The sequence below is a fragment of the Chiloscyllium plagiosum genome, unplaced genomic scaffold (assembly GCF_037043375.1).
Source record: "Chiloscyllium plagiosum isolate Xiang-an unplaced genomic scaffold, Cpla_swu_hap1 HiC_scaffold_13, whole genome shotgun sequence".
Lineage (NCBI taxonomy): Eukaryota > Metazoa > Chordata > Chondrichthyes > Orectolobiformes > Hemiscylliidae > Chiloscyllium > Chiloscyllium plagiosum.
In genome coordinates this window covers 108544736-108557350 of record NW_028270151.1, presented here as the reverse complement: position 1 = coordinate 108557350, position 12615 = coordinate 108544736, and the positions used below count along the sequence as shown (strand labels likewise).

At 44.1% G+C, this 12615-nt stretch overlaps 1 protein-coding gene across 1 annotated transcript in view; it reads right to left on the bottom strand.

The window, feature by feature from the left end:
• LOC148148409 (putative G protein-coupled receptor 139) overlaps positions 1-8133 on the bottom strand; it is a 77836-nt gene extending 69703 nt beyond the window's left edge. Inside the window, exon 1 of the mRNA XM_087993268.1 lies at positions 8008-8133. Within this exon, the coding sequence (XP_087849394.1) occupies positions 8008-8133 (126 nt within the window). The remainder of the gene's footprint in view (positions 1-8007) is intronic.
• Between the last annotated feature and the right edge of the window lie 4482 nt (positions 8134-12615).

The following is a 12615-nucleotide window of genomic DNA, read 5'->3' as shown; positions in this document are numbered from 1 at the left end:
TACTTCCTTTCTTACTATTAATTTAATTTCATTTCTTACTAATACTGCAAATCCACTCCCTCTGCCCACCTGCCTATCTTTTCGATAGAATAAATATCCTTAAATATTCAGATCCCCTTGCAGCCACTTCTCTGTGATGCCCAACACCTCATCCCTGCCGGTGTCAACCTGTGCCACAAGCTGATTTACCTTATTCCTTGTACAGCATGCAGTCAGATATAATATAGTCAGTCCTGTATTAACTGTAACTCCTGTCATGCCATTCATTTGACCAGTTTGCTTGAAGTTTGATTGTTAAACATTTCCAGATGCTCTATGCTATTTGTGTCTGTGCTGCAGATTTTAATAACCTCTCCTAAGTTCTGTACTCTTACCTCCTCTTTTAATTCGGCTTTTCTAATTAAACCCTGTAACGGAATCCCCGCACACGCACACTCGTAATCAGTTTAAAGCTCTGTCTACAGTCCTAGTTAGGATTCACTCGGACTTTGGTCCCAGCACGGTTCAGATAAAGACTGTCCCATCGGAACAGGTCCTTTCTTCCTCCGTTATAAAATGGATTTATTCAACAAAAAACACAGGGACAAAAAAAATCGGTACATACCAAAATATGAAAACCACAATGAGGCAAGGTTTTTAAAATACACTTACTATGTGGTACTACATAAATTGAAATGTGGATTACAAAACCATGGAAGTGATGTGCAAACTTTGTCAATCATTATTTGACCCGCAGCTGAGATCCTGATTTCTCTTCTGTCAGTAATCAGGGATTATCTCGCCGTGTTTCTCACACAGTGTCTAGAGGGGTTACAAGTTGAAGTTGGTCCAGAATATTTAAATTAATCCACCTTCTCCCTGGAGCCAATCTATTGGTCTATTGGATTCTGATTAACAGTCAGCAACTCAGCTCTGTGATGTCATTACAGTGATGGCGGTAAATGATCCGGGATGACAGCCAGTATCACAGGGTATGGCACCAGACAAAGCGCTTGCAGTCTCTGGGAGTTTCTAAATGAAATTTCTGTCCATTTATCCTTATGCTGCCTCCTAATAACTTCACACTGGTCTGATATCCCTTGTTCTCACTCATTCTGTTGATCTGTTTTCTCGCCACAATGTTTATCACACTTCACTTTCTTTCTCTTTGTTTATTCCTCTCTCTCCCTCTCAGCCTATCTCCAATCATTCTCTTTATTTTCAAGTCGGCAAGTTGGAGAGCTGGTGGACGCATGACGGACTGATTGGCCTCCTTCTGTGCTGTATTAATTCTGAATTTCTCTGACCCACAATAAACACTTCACGTGCCTGCAGAGACAAGTTGATCCACTGAAGGACACATCGCACAATTAACCATTATCTCTTCCTGTTTTCTGACATGCAGCGATCTCGAAATATCTGTCCAAACAAATAGACTCCTCACATAAAAATCAGCACACTTCAGACTGCCAGCTCCATTGTGTTCAGTACCCTCTGCCTGCTTGCAGTTGGTCTCAGCTGTACTGGTGTTAATCTTCAATTCCTCCTCAATCACTGTACCTGTGGAACGACTGCCGTGGTTCACCACACCCCCCCCCCCGCCCCCATTCCCCCACCCACACTCACCGCCGCCACACACTAGTTTAAACCCTCTTAAGGGGCAAGGTCAATCCTGCCTGCAGGAGATTGCTGCCAGTTCTGGTCTGTCCTTTCCTTCTTGTGTTGGTCCTACCGATCCGGGAGTCGAAACGATCCACATATTGGAGATTGCTGCCAGTTCAGGTCCATCTCATCCTTCTTGTGCATATCCTATTTACCAGGAATCCTAATGATCCAAATATCAGAAGTGCTGCCTCCCCCATCAGCTCTTTGGCATTGTATTTAATTGTGCTATCTGCCTATTTCTAATCTCACTCACACGTGACATATTCTAATGTCTCCAAAATTCAAATATCCTTTAAACACAACTCAATCAAGGCATTTTCTTTAAAGTGGATAGACTTTATTATTAAAAAACGTAAGTGTGTCGTCAGGAAAGTGATACCACTGAATCAGTCCAATGACCACAGGATCTGATATATATCCCCGCCACTGAACCTATTTGACAAGGCATACATATTGACCATCTGTTTGCAGATGAACGAGGATAAACAGAAGATTAGAAAATGTCAGAGCAGATGGATGTCATTCAACCTGTTGACTCAGCTTTGCTATTCAATTAGATTCGAGTTATTCTGTTCCTTTCAATCGCAGGGTCTTTACCCAGCATCCCCAGCGGGTCAGAAAATGCCCAGTGCCATTGTGTGCACAGTCCTGTGAAGGGAGTATCCAGTGCCCGGCAATGGGGTGTGGGGAGGGGTGGTACAAGGAAAGACTGCATGTAGTGACGATGGACTGAGGGACTGTAAGAGATGGAGTGGGTATCCAGGGACACTGCACTCATAAAAGTAGCCGGACAAGATTCCTAAACATCCAGGGGAATTCGCGAACCACGGCTACTTTTACAAAAACCTGTCACATTTGCTGCATTTCTCCATCGAATGAAAGCAAAAATACTGTAGATGGTAGAAATCCGAAACAATCGCAGAGACATACTGTGGAGAGAGAAAAGAGTTAATTTTCCCAATCCAGGCACTGGAAGAATGTACAAAGTCCACACAGACAGGGCCCAGAGATTGGAATTGAACCCAGTCCCCAGCACTGTGAGGCAGCTTTACTGTGTCACCATGCAGCCCAATGATGGATAATTGGGGATAGTATAGTTAGAGGCATAGATACTGTTCTCCGTGATCGGGATTGAAAGCTCTGAAGCTTGGGTTGCCACCTGTTGCTCGGCTGGGTTACAGAACTTGGAGCGGGAGGGTAATGATCCAGTGGTCAGGCTCCATGTAGGTACCAACGACTGGACAAAAAAAAATGACAATGAGAAGAGCGACTTGTAATACAGGACTGAACTACTATATCGTAATGCATGCAGTATAAGGAATAAGGTAAACACGCTTGTGACTCATGCACAAATTGGCAGGAACGACATAGTGGGCTTTACAGTGATATCGCTGCAAGAGGATCAGGATTGGGAGTTGAATATTCAAGGATGTTCATCCTGCCGAAAAGATATGCAGGTGTGCAGAGAGATGGAGTTGTCTCATTATTAAGAATGGAATTGAATCAATGATTAATAATAAGAAATGAAGTAAGGTCAGATGATGTAGAATCTGTGTCGGTAGAATTGAGAAATCAAAAAGGTGAAAAAATGCAGTTGGAGTTATGTATAGGGAGCTGGGGTGCAAGGTACACCAGGTGCTGGAAAGATCTGCAGGAAAGGTAAAATTACAGTGATCACGTGGGATTTCATTATGCAGGTGGACTGGGATTTCAGGTTGGTCTTGGTTTGCAAGAAAAGGAATTTGTGGAAGGTGTATGTTATGGCTTTTTGAGCAGCTTGCGTCGGCAGAGGAGATCAGGGGAGTTTAAGGCGAAGGAAATCATAGGAGGCAATGATCAGAATGAGATTGAATTTACACTGCAATTTCAGATGGAGAAGTTAGAACCAGAAGCAACGGTATGACAGCTGAATAAAAACAATTACAGAGACATGAGGGAGGAGCTGGGTATGATTGACTGGGAGACGGGGCCAGCAGGAAAGGCAGTGCAACGACAATGACAGGCGATTTTTACGTAATTTAGGATACAACAGAGATGTATCCTTAGGAAAAAGAGGCATTATACAGGGAGGATGTGGCAACCGTAGCTGACTAGGGAAGTCAGGTATAGCATAAAAGCAAAATATAAAAGCAAAGTAGCTTTTTACTCGTTACGGTAATTATCTAGATGAGGGAATTGAGGGCACTCTTGCTACGTTTGCAGATGATGAAAAGATAGGCAAATGGACAGGTCATATTGGGGAGGCGGAGAGGCTGAAGAAGGATTTTGACATGCAAAGAGAGTGGCAAATGCATTCCAATGCTGGAAAATATGAAGTCGTGAACTTTGGCATGAAGAATAGAGGCAGGGTCTATTTTCTGAATGGGGCGAAAATTCAGAAATCTGAAATGCAAAGGGACTTGGGAGTTCTAGTGCAGGATTGTCGCAAGGTAAGTTTGCAGATTGAGGCAGTAGGTAGGAGGGCAAATGCATGTATTATTGATGACATTTATCACGAGAGGAATTGAATAGAAAACAGGTTGTATGCGTCTCTGGTCAGACCACGTTTGGATTATTGTGCGTAATTTTGAGCCCCATATCTCAGGACGGATGTACTGACCCTGGAGTGTGTTCACAAGATCTTCACGAGAATAGTCGTAGGAATGAAAAGTTTACCGTATCAGGCATGTTTGAGGAGTCTGGGTCGTTACTCAGTAAAGTTAGAAGGATGAGAGGGATTCAAAGTTTGTGTGAAGATTTGTAGCTCGGGTGCTCGTTGTTGTGGTTCTGTTCGCCGAGCTGGAAGTTTTTGTTGCAAACGTTTAGTCCTCTGTCTCGGTGACATCCTCAGTTCTTGGGAGCCTCCTGTGAAGCGCTTCTGTGGTGTTTCCTCCGGCATTTATAGTGGCCTGTCCCTGCCACTTCCGGTTGTCAGTTTCAGCTGTCCGCTGTTGTGGCCGGTATATTGGGTCCAGGTCGATGTGTTTTTTTGATGGAGTTTGTGGATGAGTGCCATGCTTCTAGGAATTCCCTGGCTGTTCTTTGTTTGGCTTGCCCTATAATGGTAGTGTTGTCCCAGTCGAATTCATGTTGCTTGTCGTCTGCGTGTGTGGCTACTAGGGATAGCTGGTCGTGTCGTTTCGTGGCTAGTTGATGTTCGTGGATGCGGATCGTTAGCTGTCTTCCTGTTTGTCCTATATAGTGTTTTGTGCAGTCTTTGCATGGGATTTTGTACACTACATTAGTTTTGCTCATGTTGGGTATCGGGTCCTTCGTTCTGGTGAGTTGTTGTCTGAGTGTGGCTGTTGGTTTGTGTGCTGTTATGAGTCCTAGTGGTCGCAGTAGTCTGGCTGTCAGTTCAGAGATGTTCTTGATGTATGGTAGTGTGGCTAATCCTTTGGGTTGTGGCAGGTCCTCGTTCCGTGGTCTATCCCTTAGTCATCTGTTAATGAAATTGCGAGGGTATCCGTTTTTGGCGAATACCTTGTATACTGTTCCTCTTCCTCTTTTTGCAGTTCTGGTGTGCTGCAGTGTGTTGTGGCCCTTTTGAATAGTGTCTTGATGCAACTTCGTTTGTGTGTGATGGGGTGGTTGCTTTCATTGTTCAGGACTTGATCTGTGTGTGTGGCTTTCCTGTGTACCTTTGTGGTGAATTCTCCGTTTGGTGTTTTCTGTACCAGCACGTCTAGGAATGGGCGTTGGTTGTCATTTTCTTCTTCTCTCATGAATCGGATGCCTGTGAGTGTGGAGTTGATGATCCGGTGTGTTTTCTCTATTTCCGTGTTTTTAATGATTACAGAGATGTCATCCACGTATCTGACCCAGAGTTAGGGTTGAATTAGTGGTAGGACTATTTGTTCTAACCTTTGTATTAATGCTTCTGCTATGAGTCCCGAGATCGGTGAGCCCATGGGTGTCCCGTTGATTTGTTTGTATATCTGTATGTTGAATGTGAAGTGTGTTGTGAGGCACAAGTCTAGTAGTTTAGGTATGCCGTCTTTGTTGATGGGTTCAACGTCCTGTTGTCTGTTATATCTGTCCAGCAGGTTAGCTATTGTTTCTCTGCCTAGGGTTTTCTCAATAGAGATGAACAGTGCCGTTACGTCGAATGAGAACATGGTTTCTTCTTTGTCTACGTTTATATTTCTGATGATGTCCAAGAATTCCTGTGTTGATTGTAGAGAGTGTCTGGATCCCTCAGATTTATGGACTACCTAAAGTGCACAAACCAGACATCCGTTGATCAGGTGTTTCAGTTTCTGCTGTAGTTCTTTAGCCAGTTTGTGTGATGGTGTCCCTGGTAGTGATACTATGGGTCTGAGTGGGATGTCGGGTTTGAAACTGACAACCGGAAGCGGCAGGGACAGGCCACTATAAATGCCGGAGGAACAGCACAGAAGCGCTTCATAGGAGGCTACCAAACACTGAGGACGTCACCTAGACAGGGGACGAAACGTTTGCAACAAAAACTTCCAGCTCGGTGAACAGAACCACAACAACATGAGAGGTATTGTAGCGGAAGCATGCAAAATACTGAATGACCTGGATAGAGTGGATAATGATAAGATGCTTCCATTGGACGAGGGTCCGAGAGCACAGCCTTCGATGAAAGGGAGCACCTTTTAGAACAGTGATAAGGAAAAAATGTATTTAACCAGAGAGTGATGAATCTTTGAAATTTATTGCCACAGAGGCAGTGGAGCCAAGTCAGTGGTAATATTTGAGATGGAGATAGATACGTTTTGATTATCCAGGGGATCAATACTTACAAGGAGAAGGTCGGAGAGTGGGTCAGAGCAAACTCTCAGCGATGATTGAATGGTAGTGCAGACTCGATGTGCTAACTGGCCTCATGTCTGCTCCTATGTCTTATCAACTTATGTTTTAATCCTCAAGGAGGCACCTTGCATCTCTGAGAAGATGGATTCAGGTTCGTCATGAATGTCAGTAGCTATTGGGAATAGTTAACTGTTTTAGAATGAAGGTATTTTGGCTGCTGTCAGGGTGGTGGATAATATGATATTCAGTGCAGGAGCACACACCCACTGCACTGTATTAATGTGGGGAGCGTTTATTCCAAACCTGAACCTCTCTGTCTCTGTCAATCACCGTGGGGAGTGCGGGTTGGGGTGGGAGGGCATTACATACTCCCAGGCACTTAAACTATCCAACATCATGCATCCTGAGTGAAACAATATTCATGGAATCTACGACCTTCTCATTATCAGTTTAGAGTAAAAGGAGCGATTGTCCATCCCACTCAATCACTCCCAAAGGTTAATCTGTTTGAAACCCTGTTCATTCTCCTGTGGTAAGGAGCTCACACCTTATAAAGGAGAGAAAATCTGCCCACAATGACCCAAATACTGGCTCAACAACACTCTCAGGTTTCTTCACAATAGTTCCTTTCCCTCACTTAGCTGGCTCCGTTTCTTTTGCGTGAAATAGGAAACTATTTATTTATGATGCACTGTCACTGATTAAAAATTTAAAACATCCTTACATCTGAAGGTCAGCATCAATAAAGCCAGCACAGGAGTTGCCTATCGAAAGGGACATCACTTTTGGGAGAGACACAATCACAAAGAATCCATCTAAACAGTGAATGGCCACCTACCTGAATGGAATCAGCTGCAGGAATTTAGGATAGATGCAGAGGAAGGGAGGCATCTTTCCTTTTGATCTGCCCTCACGGGCTGTGTGCAGTCCTGATCAGGCCAGCATCTTATGCCTATCTTGAACTGAATTGTTAGTTCAGGTGTTCCACATCACAGTAAATTGTAAAACACAGTGCTGTGGGTTTGCAGTCGCATAGAGACCTGACCAGGGAAGGATGACCAACTGCTTTCTCTAATGAGCATGAGGCAAACCGATATCAACAGATTATTATTCTGTAGCTCTAGATTGCTAGCCAATGATGTGACCACCATACACTGTCTTCCCATCTTTCAGATTTTGTGCAGAGAACAAGTTAAATATCTCGAGTGCAATTATTTTGCAATGGACTCGTAGTAAGAAGGGCCTTGAAACAGCTGTATCCGGAATTAACAAATACACAAATTATAGTTTATCTGGAGTTGCACTGAGGCTGAGGAGTAGAGTGGAGTCATAAATGTGGGACTCGAAAGAATTGGTGAGGGCGGAGGGTATGGAGATGTAAACTGTGCAGGAGAAAATGAATCAAGGAAATTGAGAACACTCTGTTTCATCCTCACATATCGGTGAGCAATTTGAATTGAGTAATTTGCTAGTTATAATTTCTAAGAATGGAATATTTTATTCGAAATGAAAACGTTGACTAGCACCTTTCCAAAATTTACATATCATGAGCATCAATTCAGTTCAGACAGTTTCACTAGACCGCTCGAGTGACTTAACAGAAACACCAACTATAGCAAGGATAGGATAGTAACTAGCTTGAATAACCATCAGTACATTTTCAATCCGCGATGCTAAAGATATCCAAGACTGAGAAAGCCAGAAAAGACCATCAGACAAACTTCTGTCCATTGTTGGAAATTTTCAGTCTAATGTTCACAGATTCTGATCCAGTGTTGGAACATTCCAGTCTAATGTTATCCGTTTCCGATCTCTCCTCACGCTCTCTCTGAAGCAGCAGATCCCTGTTACTGGTGTGGGTGATGCTCACGCTCATACGATGGGATAAAACACAGAAAGCATTCCTTATTCATAGAAGAGATTAACTCTTTAGGGACGCATAGGATCCATGGAGACTGACATAATCACAATCGCTGAATAAACAGCTCAGTTGATCCCTTTCAATCCAATAATATTTCATTAAAATTCAAAATACCTTTGAACATTCGTGCATTTAGGGTGTGATATGCGAGTGTGACTGAAGGAGGGAATGTTGAACATGGAAGATTGATTGTGTGTAATCATTCAGTCTGCCTTGGATATGGAAATGATGCCAAAGGTTTAACAGAACATAAACAAGCTTCTCTGCTCATAAATGGGGAAACAAATCCTGTAACTGCAGATCAGTCATTGCAATATTCAGATTGTTATTCCAGAATCAGAGAGGGCTGGTGTGGGTCATGTTGTTGATGTTATCGATGCTAAGAAACTGTGACGATGCATCACTTACTGGACTTCATTTACATTGTGATTATGACATTGGGGAAAAGAGAGAAGATGTAGAGGATTCGGGGACATGGCTGTTCAGTCCGGGCAGAGGAACAATGATGTTCCCCAATCATTAGCATTCGAACGTTACTGTTTATAACTCATATGAAGAACAGATTCAAGGATACATCTACAATGAGGTATTAACAGATGTAATATTAATAAAATGCATTTATGCAATACAAAATTCAGGGACAGTAAACTTTCGCATGGTATTCAGGCTAAACCCAAGGGAAAGGAGTGGTTGCCGTCTTAGAGTGGTTAAGAGACAGCAGTTTAAGATGGTTTTAGACTTGGAACCAACACTGGCTGAGTTGGACTCGCCAAAGACTTACCAGCTACGTATCTGGTTTCTTGGGTTACAAAAACCAAGGGATTGTGGCAGAGACGCCTAATGCGAGAGGAGACCTCCAGAGGTAAAAGCAAGTCAAATGGAAAAAAAAACGGTACCGCGAGAGAGCTGAACACTTTTCTCGTAACGCTGAAAATGGACTTCAGCACGACCAAACAAAAAGAGGGTTAACAGAGGACTTGGAATGGCCAACCAACAATACAATATATGTTAAATAATTACGGCCCAGAGTTTGTAAAGCAGTTAGAATTGTGGATCAAGGAATGTGGTTTTAGTAAAAGGCAGTTGGAAGTACCGAGGTCACGGTTGGAGGAGAGAGAGTAGGAGAAACGGAAGGGGAAAATAGAACCTGTAAATTGGAGTGTATATAATATGTGGAAGGATGAGGCTGATATCAGAGAAAGGAAATCTCAAGTAAAAGTCATATCAAATACGCGTACAAACACTAGAGCACATGCAGACGTGTGCAGAAAACAACCTAACGAAGCTGAACAGTGCCTTAAGTCTGTTTCAGATCGGGACATTGATCGCTATCCTCCGAGACCAATAGCCCCCCGATGAGATCTGCCTGGTGAAGATCCCAAGTTAGCGACTCCGCCTCAGGGTCTGCTGAATCACTGATTGCATGCCATAACCCCCAACCAACTGAAGCAAGAAGCCCAAAAGAAGGATGCCCACTCCACGACAGGGAGGCATCCAGAATCTGTCCGCGATCATCCCATGACAGATGATGAGTCAGGCGGTGAGAGTATTGGCATATGATAATCTTACCAGATAGTTCTGCAAGCACCAATAGTTGATGTTGCAGGTCCAGAAGGGTGCCCAGTGTTCGTCCACCGACCATGGACCATGAAAGATTTCGGAAGTGCCTCTGGGCAGTTGCCTGATCCACTCGACATTGGAGGTAATAAGTTCACTGAAAAAATGACCAGGTTTTGTACCGAGTTCTGTCCCACATTGCATGTGATGAGATGTCTCTTGGGATGAAAGCTGGATGCTGATGTCACCAAAATCATGTATAACTGGCCAGCCGTAAATGCCCATGGCAGATCAACCGACCCACAAGCGGAAGAAAACGGAAACTTTAATGTTTTTGTTGCAGCGCTGGCAACCGCCTGTAGGGAGACATTCCCAGTGCAAATGGACATGACCAAAATTGCAATGTGTAAATAATGAGAAGGTGATAGTGTCCCAGTACCTTACGCACCTCACTGAAGTCCATAACACCCATAGTAGACTGAGACCACACGCCGTATGAAGCACACCTGAGGAACAGCTTCATCAATGAAATTAAGGACGAAATAGTGAAAAAGGTAAAAGACACATATATTACCTGGGACATGGGAAAGCTGAAATTGATAGAACAATATGTGATACATGCTGAAAAAATGGCTTACCCAGGAGAAGGATAGTTGGAAACTAAAGATGGAACAGCAAGCACATAAAACTCAACCTACTATGATGCACATGGTCACCCAGTTGTTGGAGGGGGATACTGCAGGAAAAGAGAGAGACAGAGGGGAAGGTTGCGGAAGAGGAAGAGGAAGGGGTCGCGGGAGAGGTGCTGGCAGAGGTAGATCTGGTGGTTGCTTTATTTGCGTAGCAATGAACCACTGGGTGTAACAATGCCCGCACAGACAGCCTCATTCGTCCCTGGAGGCTGGACAGCAGGCTGACTGAGAGGGGAAGGCTGAGGCGGAGGTGGGCAGCCGACGAGGTACAGGTACCCTTTCCTCTATGCTTGATAATGAAGACTCGATTATGCCAATCTCTTCGACTAACCGTATTGGCACTGAGACATGCCCCAACTCGATATTGAGCACTGAGATTGCGAAGTGTGGACAATATGTTCATTTTAACAACGATGCCGATACGTCGATGCCTACCTCTACGTTATATGTGGAAGTTACACGTGTTACTTCTTTTGGTAGACACAGGGTCAGCATTTTCAGTCATTAAATCAAGCCAGTTCAGAGAGTCAATGCCATTAAAGTTGAGTGGAAGGTTCCTGAACTCAATGGGTGCATCAGGAGTTGTGCTACGAGAGAGATTTACCGCACCGCTGCAGAGCAGAATACTCGTTAAAACCTGAGGCTATAGCACAGATTACTGCTATCTTTGAATCCCCTGTTGTTCTGCGCACCTTAAATGTTCCTAACCCCTGTACGATATTGGCTCAAATTCCACCAGGCAGTAAATGGTTCTTCGCTGTGGAATTAGCAAATGCCTTCTTTAGTGTACCGGTACATCCAGATAGTCAATTCTGGTTTGCTTTTTGATTCAAAGGGAAATCATATACGTTCACATGACTTTGTCAAGGTTACTGTGAGTCCCCCACCATATACAATGAGGCTCTACGCAGGAGTCTGGAGACTTTTGTTTTAACCCTGGGGTCAGCGCTTCTGCAGTGTGTTGATGATTGCTTGATAGCAGCATAAACTACACCGACATTGGGGATTCCAAATCCAAACAAGCCTTTTGTACAAACGGTAGATGAGAAGCGTGGCTGCATGACATCTGTCCCGTTGCAGGCTTATAGGGGAACGATTGAGGCCAGTGGCTCATTTTTCAGCTAAACTGGACCCCGTGCGGCAGGATTGCCTAAATGCTTGCGAGCCATGGCCGCAGCTGAAAAGGCTGTTGTAGCGTCCAGGGATATATTCGGCTATGGTGAATTAATCCTACTTGTCACACATGCAGTATCCTTACTGCTTTCCGAGCAAAAGACAGCGCACATGTCGGCAGCACTTTAGCTCAGATAAATTATTGTATTATTGGAGACGCCTGACATTACAATAAAGAGATGTAACGTCCTTTACCCTGCTAGCCTTCTACCCGCAGAAGGAGACGATGACCCACATGAGTGTGTTGCTGTAACTAATGAAATTTGCAGCCCTAAACCAGACTTGCAGGATTCTCCACTTCAGAATCCGGATATGGAAGCTTTTGTGTATGGGTCAACATTCAGAAGCAAAGAGACAGGCCAGAAATGTGTTGCATATGCTGTAATGACTACCCAAGAGGTAGTCAAAGTGGGATCATTCCTTTCTCATCATTTGCCTTGACTGAGGCATGTAAATTAGCTAAGGGTAGGACACTGAATATTTACACCGACAGCAGATATGCATTCGGAGTTATACATGATTTTGGAACCCTTTCGAAACACAGGGGATACTTGACTTCCACCAGAAAGCCCATCACACACCGTGGCCTGATTCCTGACCTCCTGGAAGTGGTCCTTTTGCCCAAATCAATTGCTGTGTACAATTGTGAATCCCACACAAAAAGAAATAACGATTCTATTTCTTAAGGCAATGCGACGGCAGACTCAGTAGCGAGGACGGCAACCCAGCAGCCGCGAATTGTTCAGTTTGACATATGTATGACAAAGATTTGCACCTCAACAGCAGACGTACGGGAATTACAGTCACAGGCAACGCTAGAGGAGAAGCGTGAGTGGACAAGAGCAGTGTGCAGAAAGGGGAGGGGTGTGT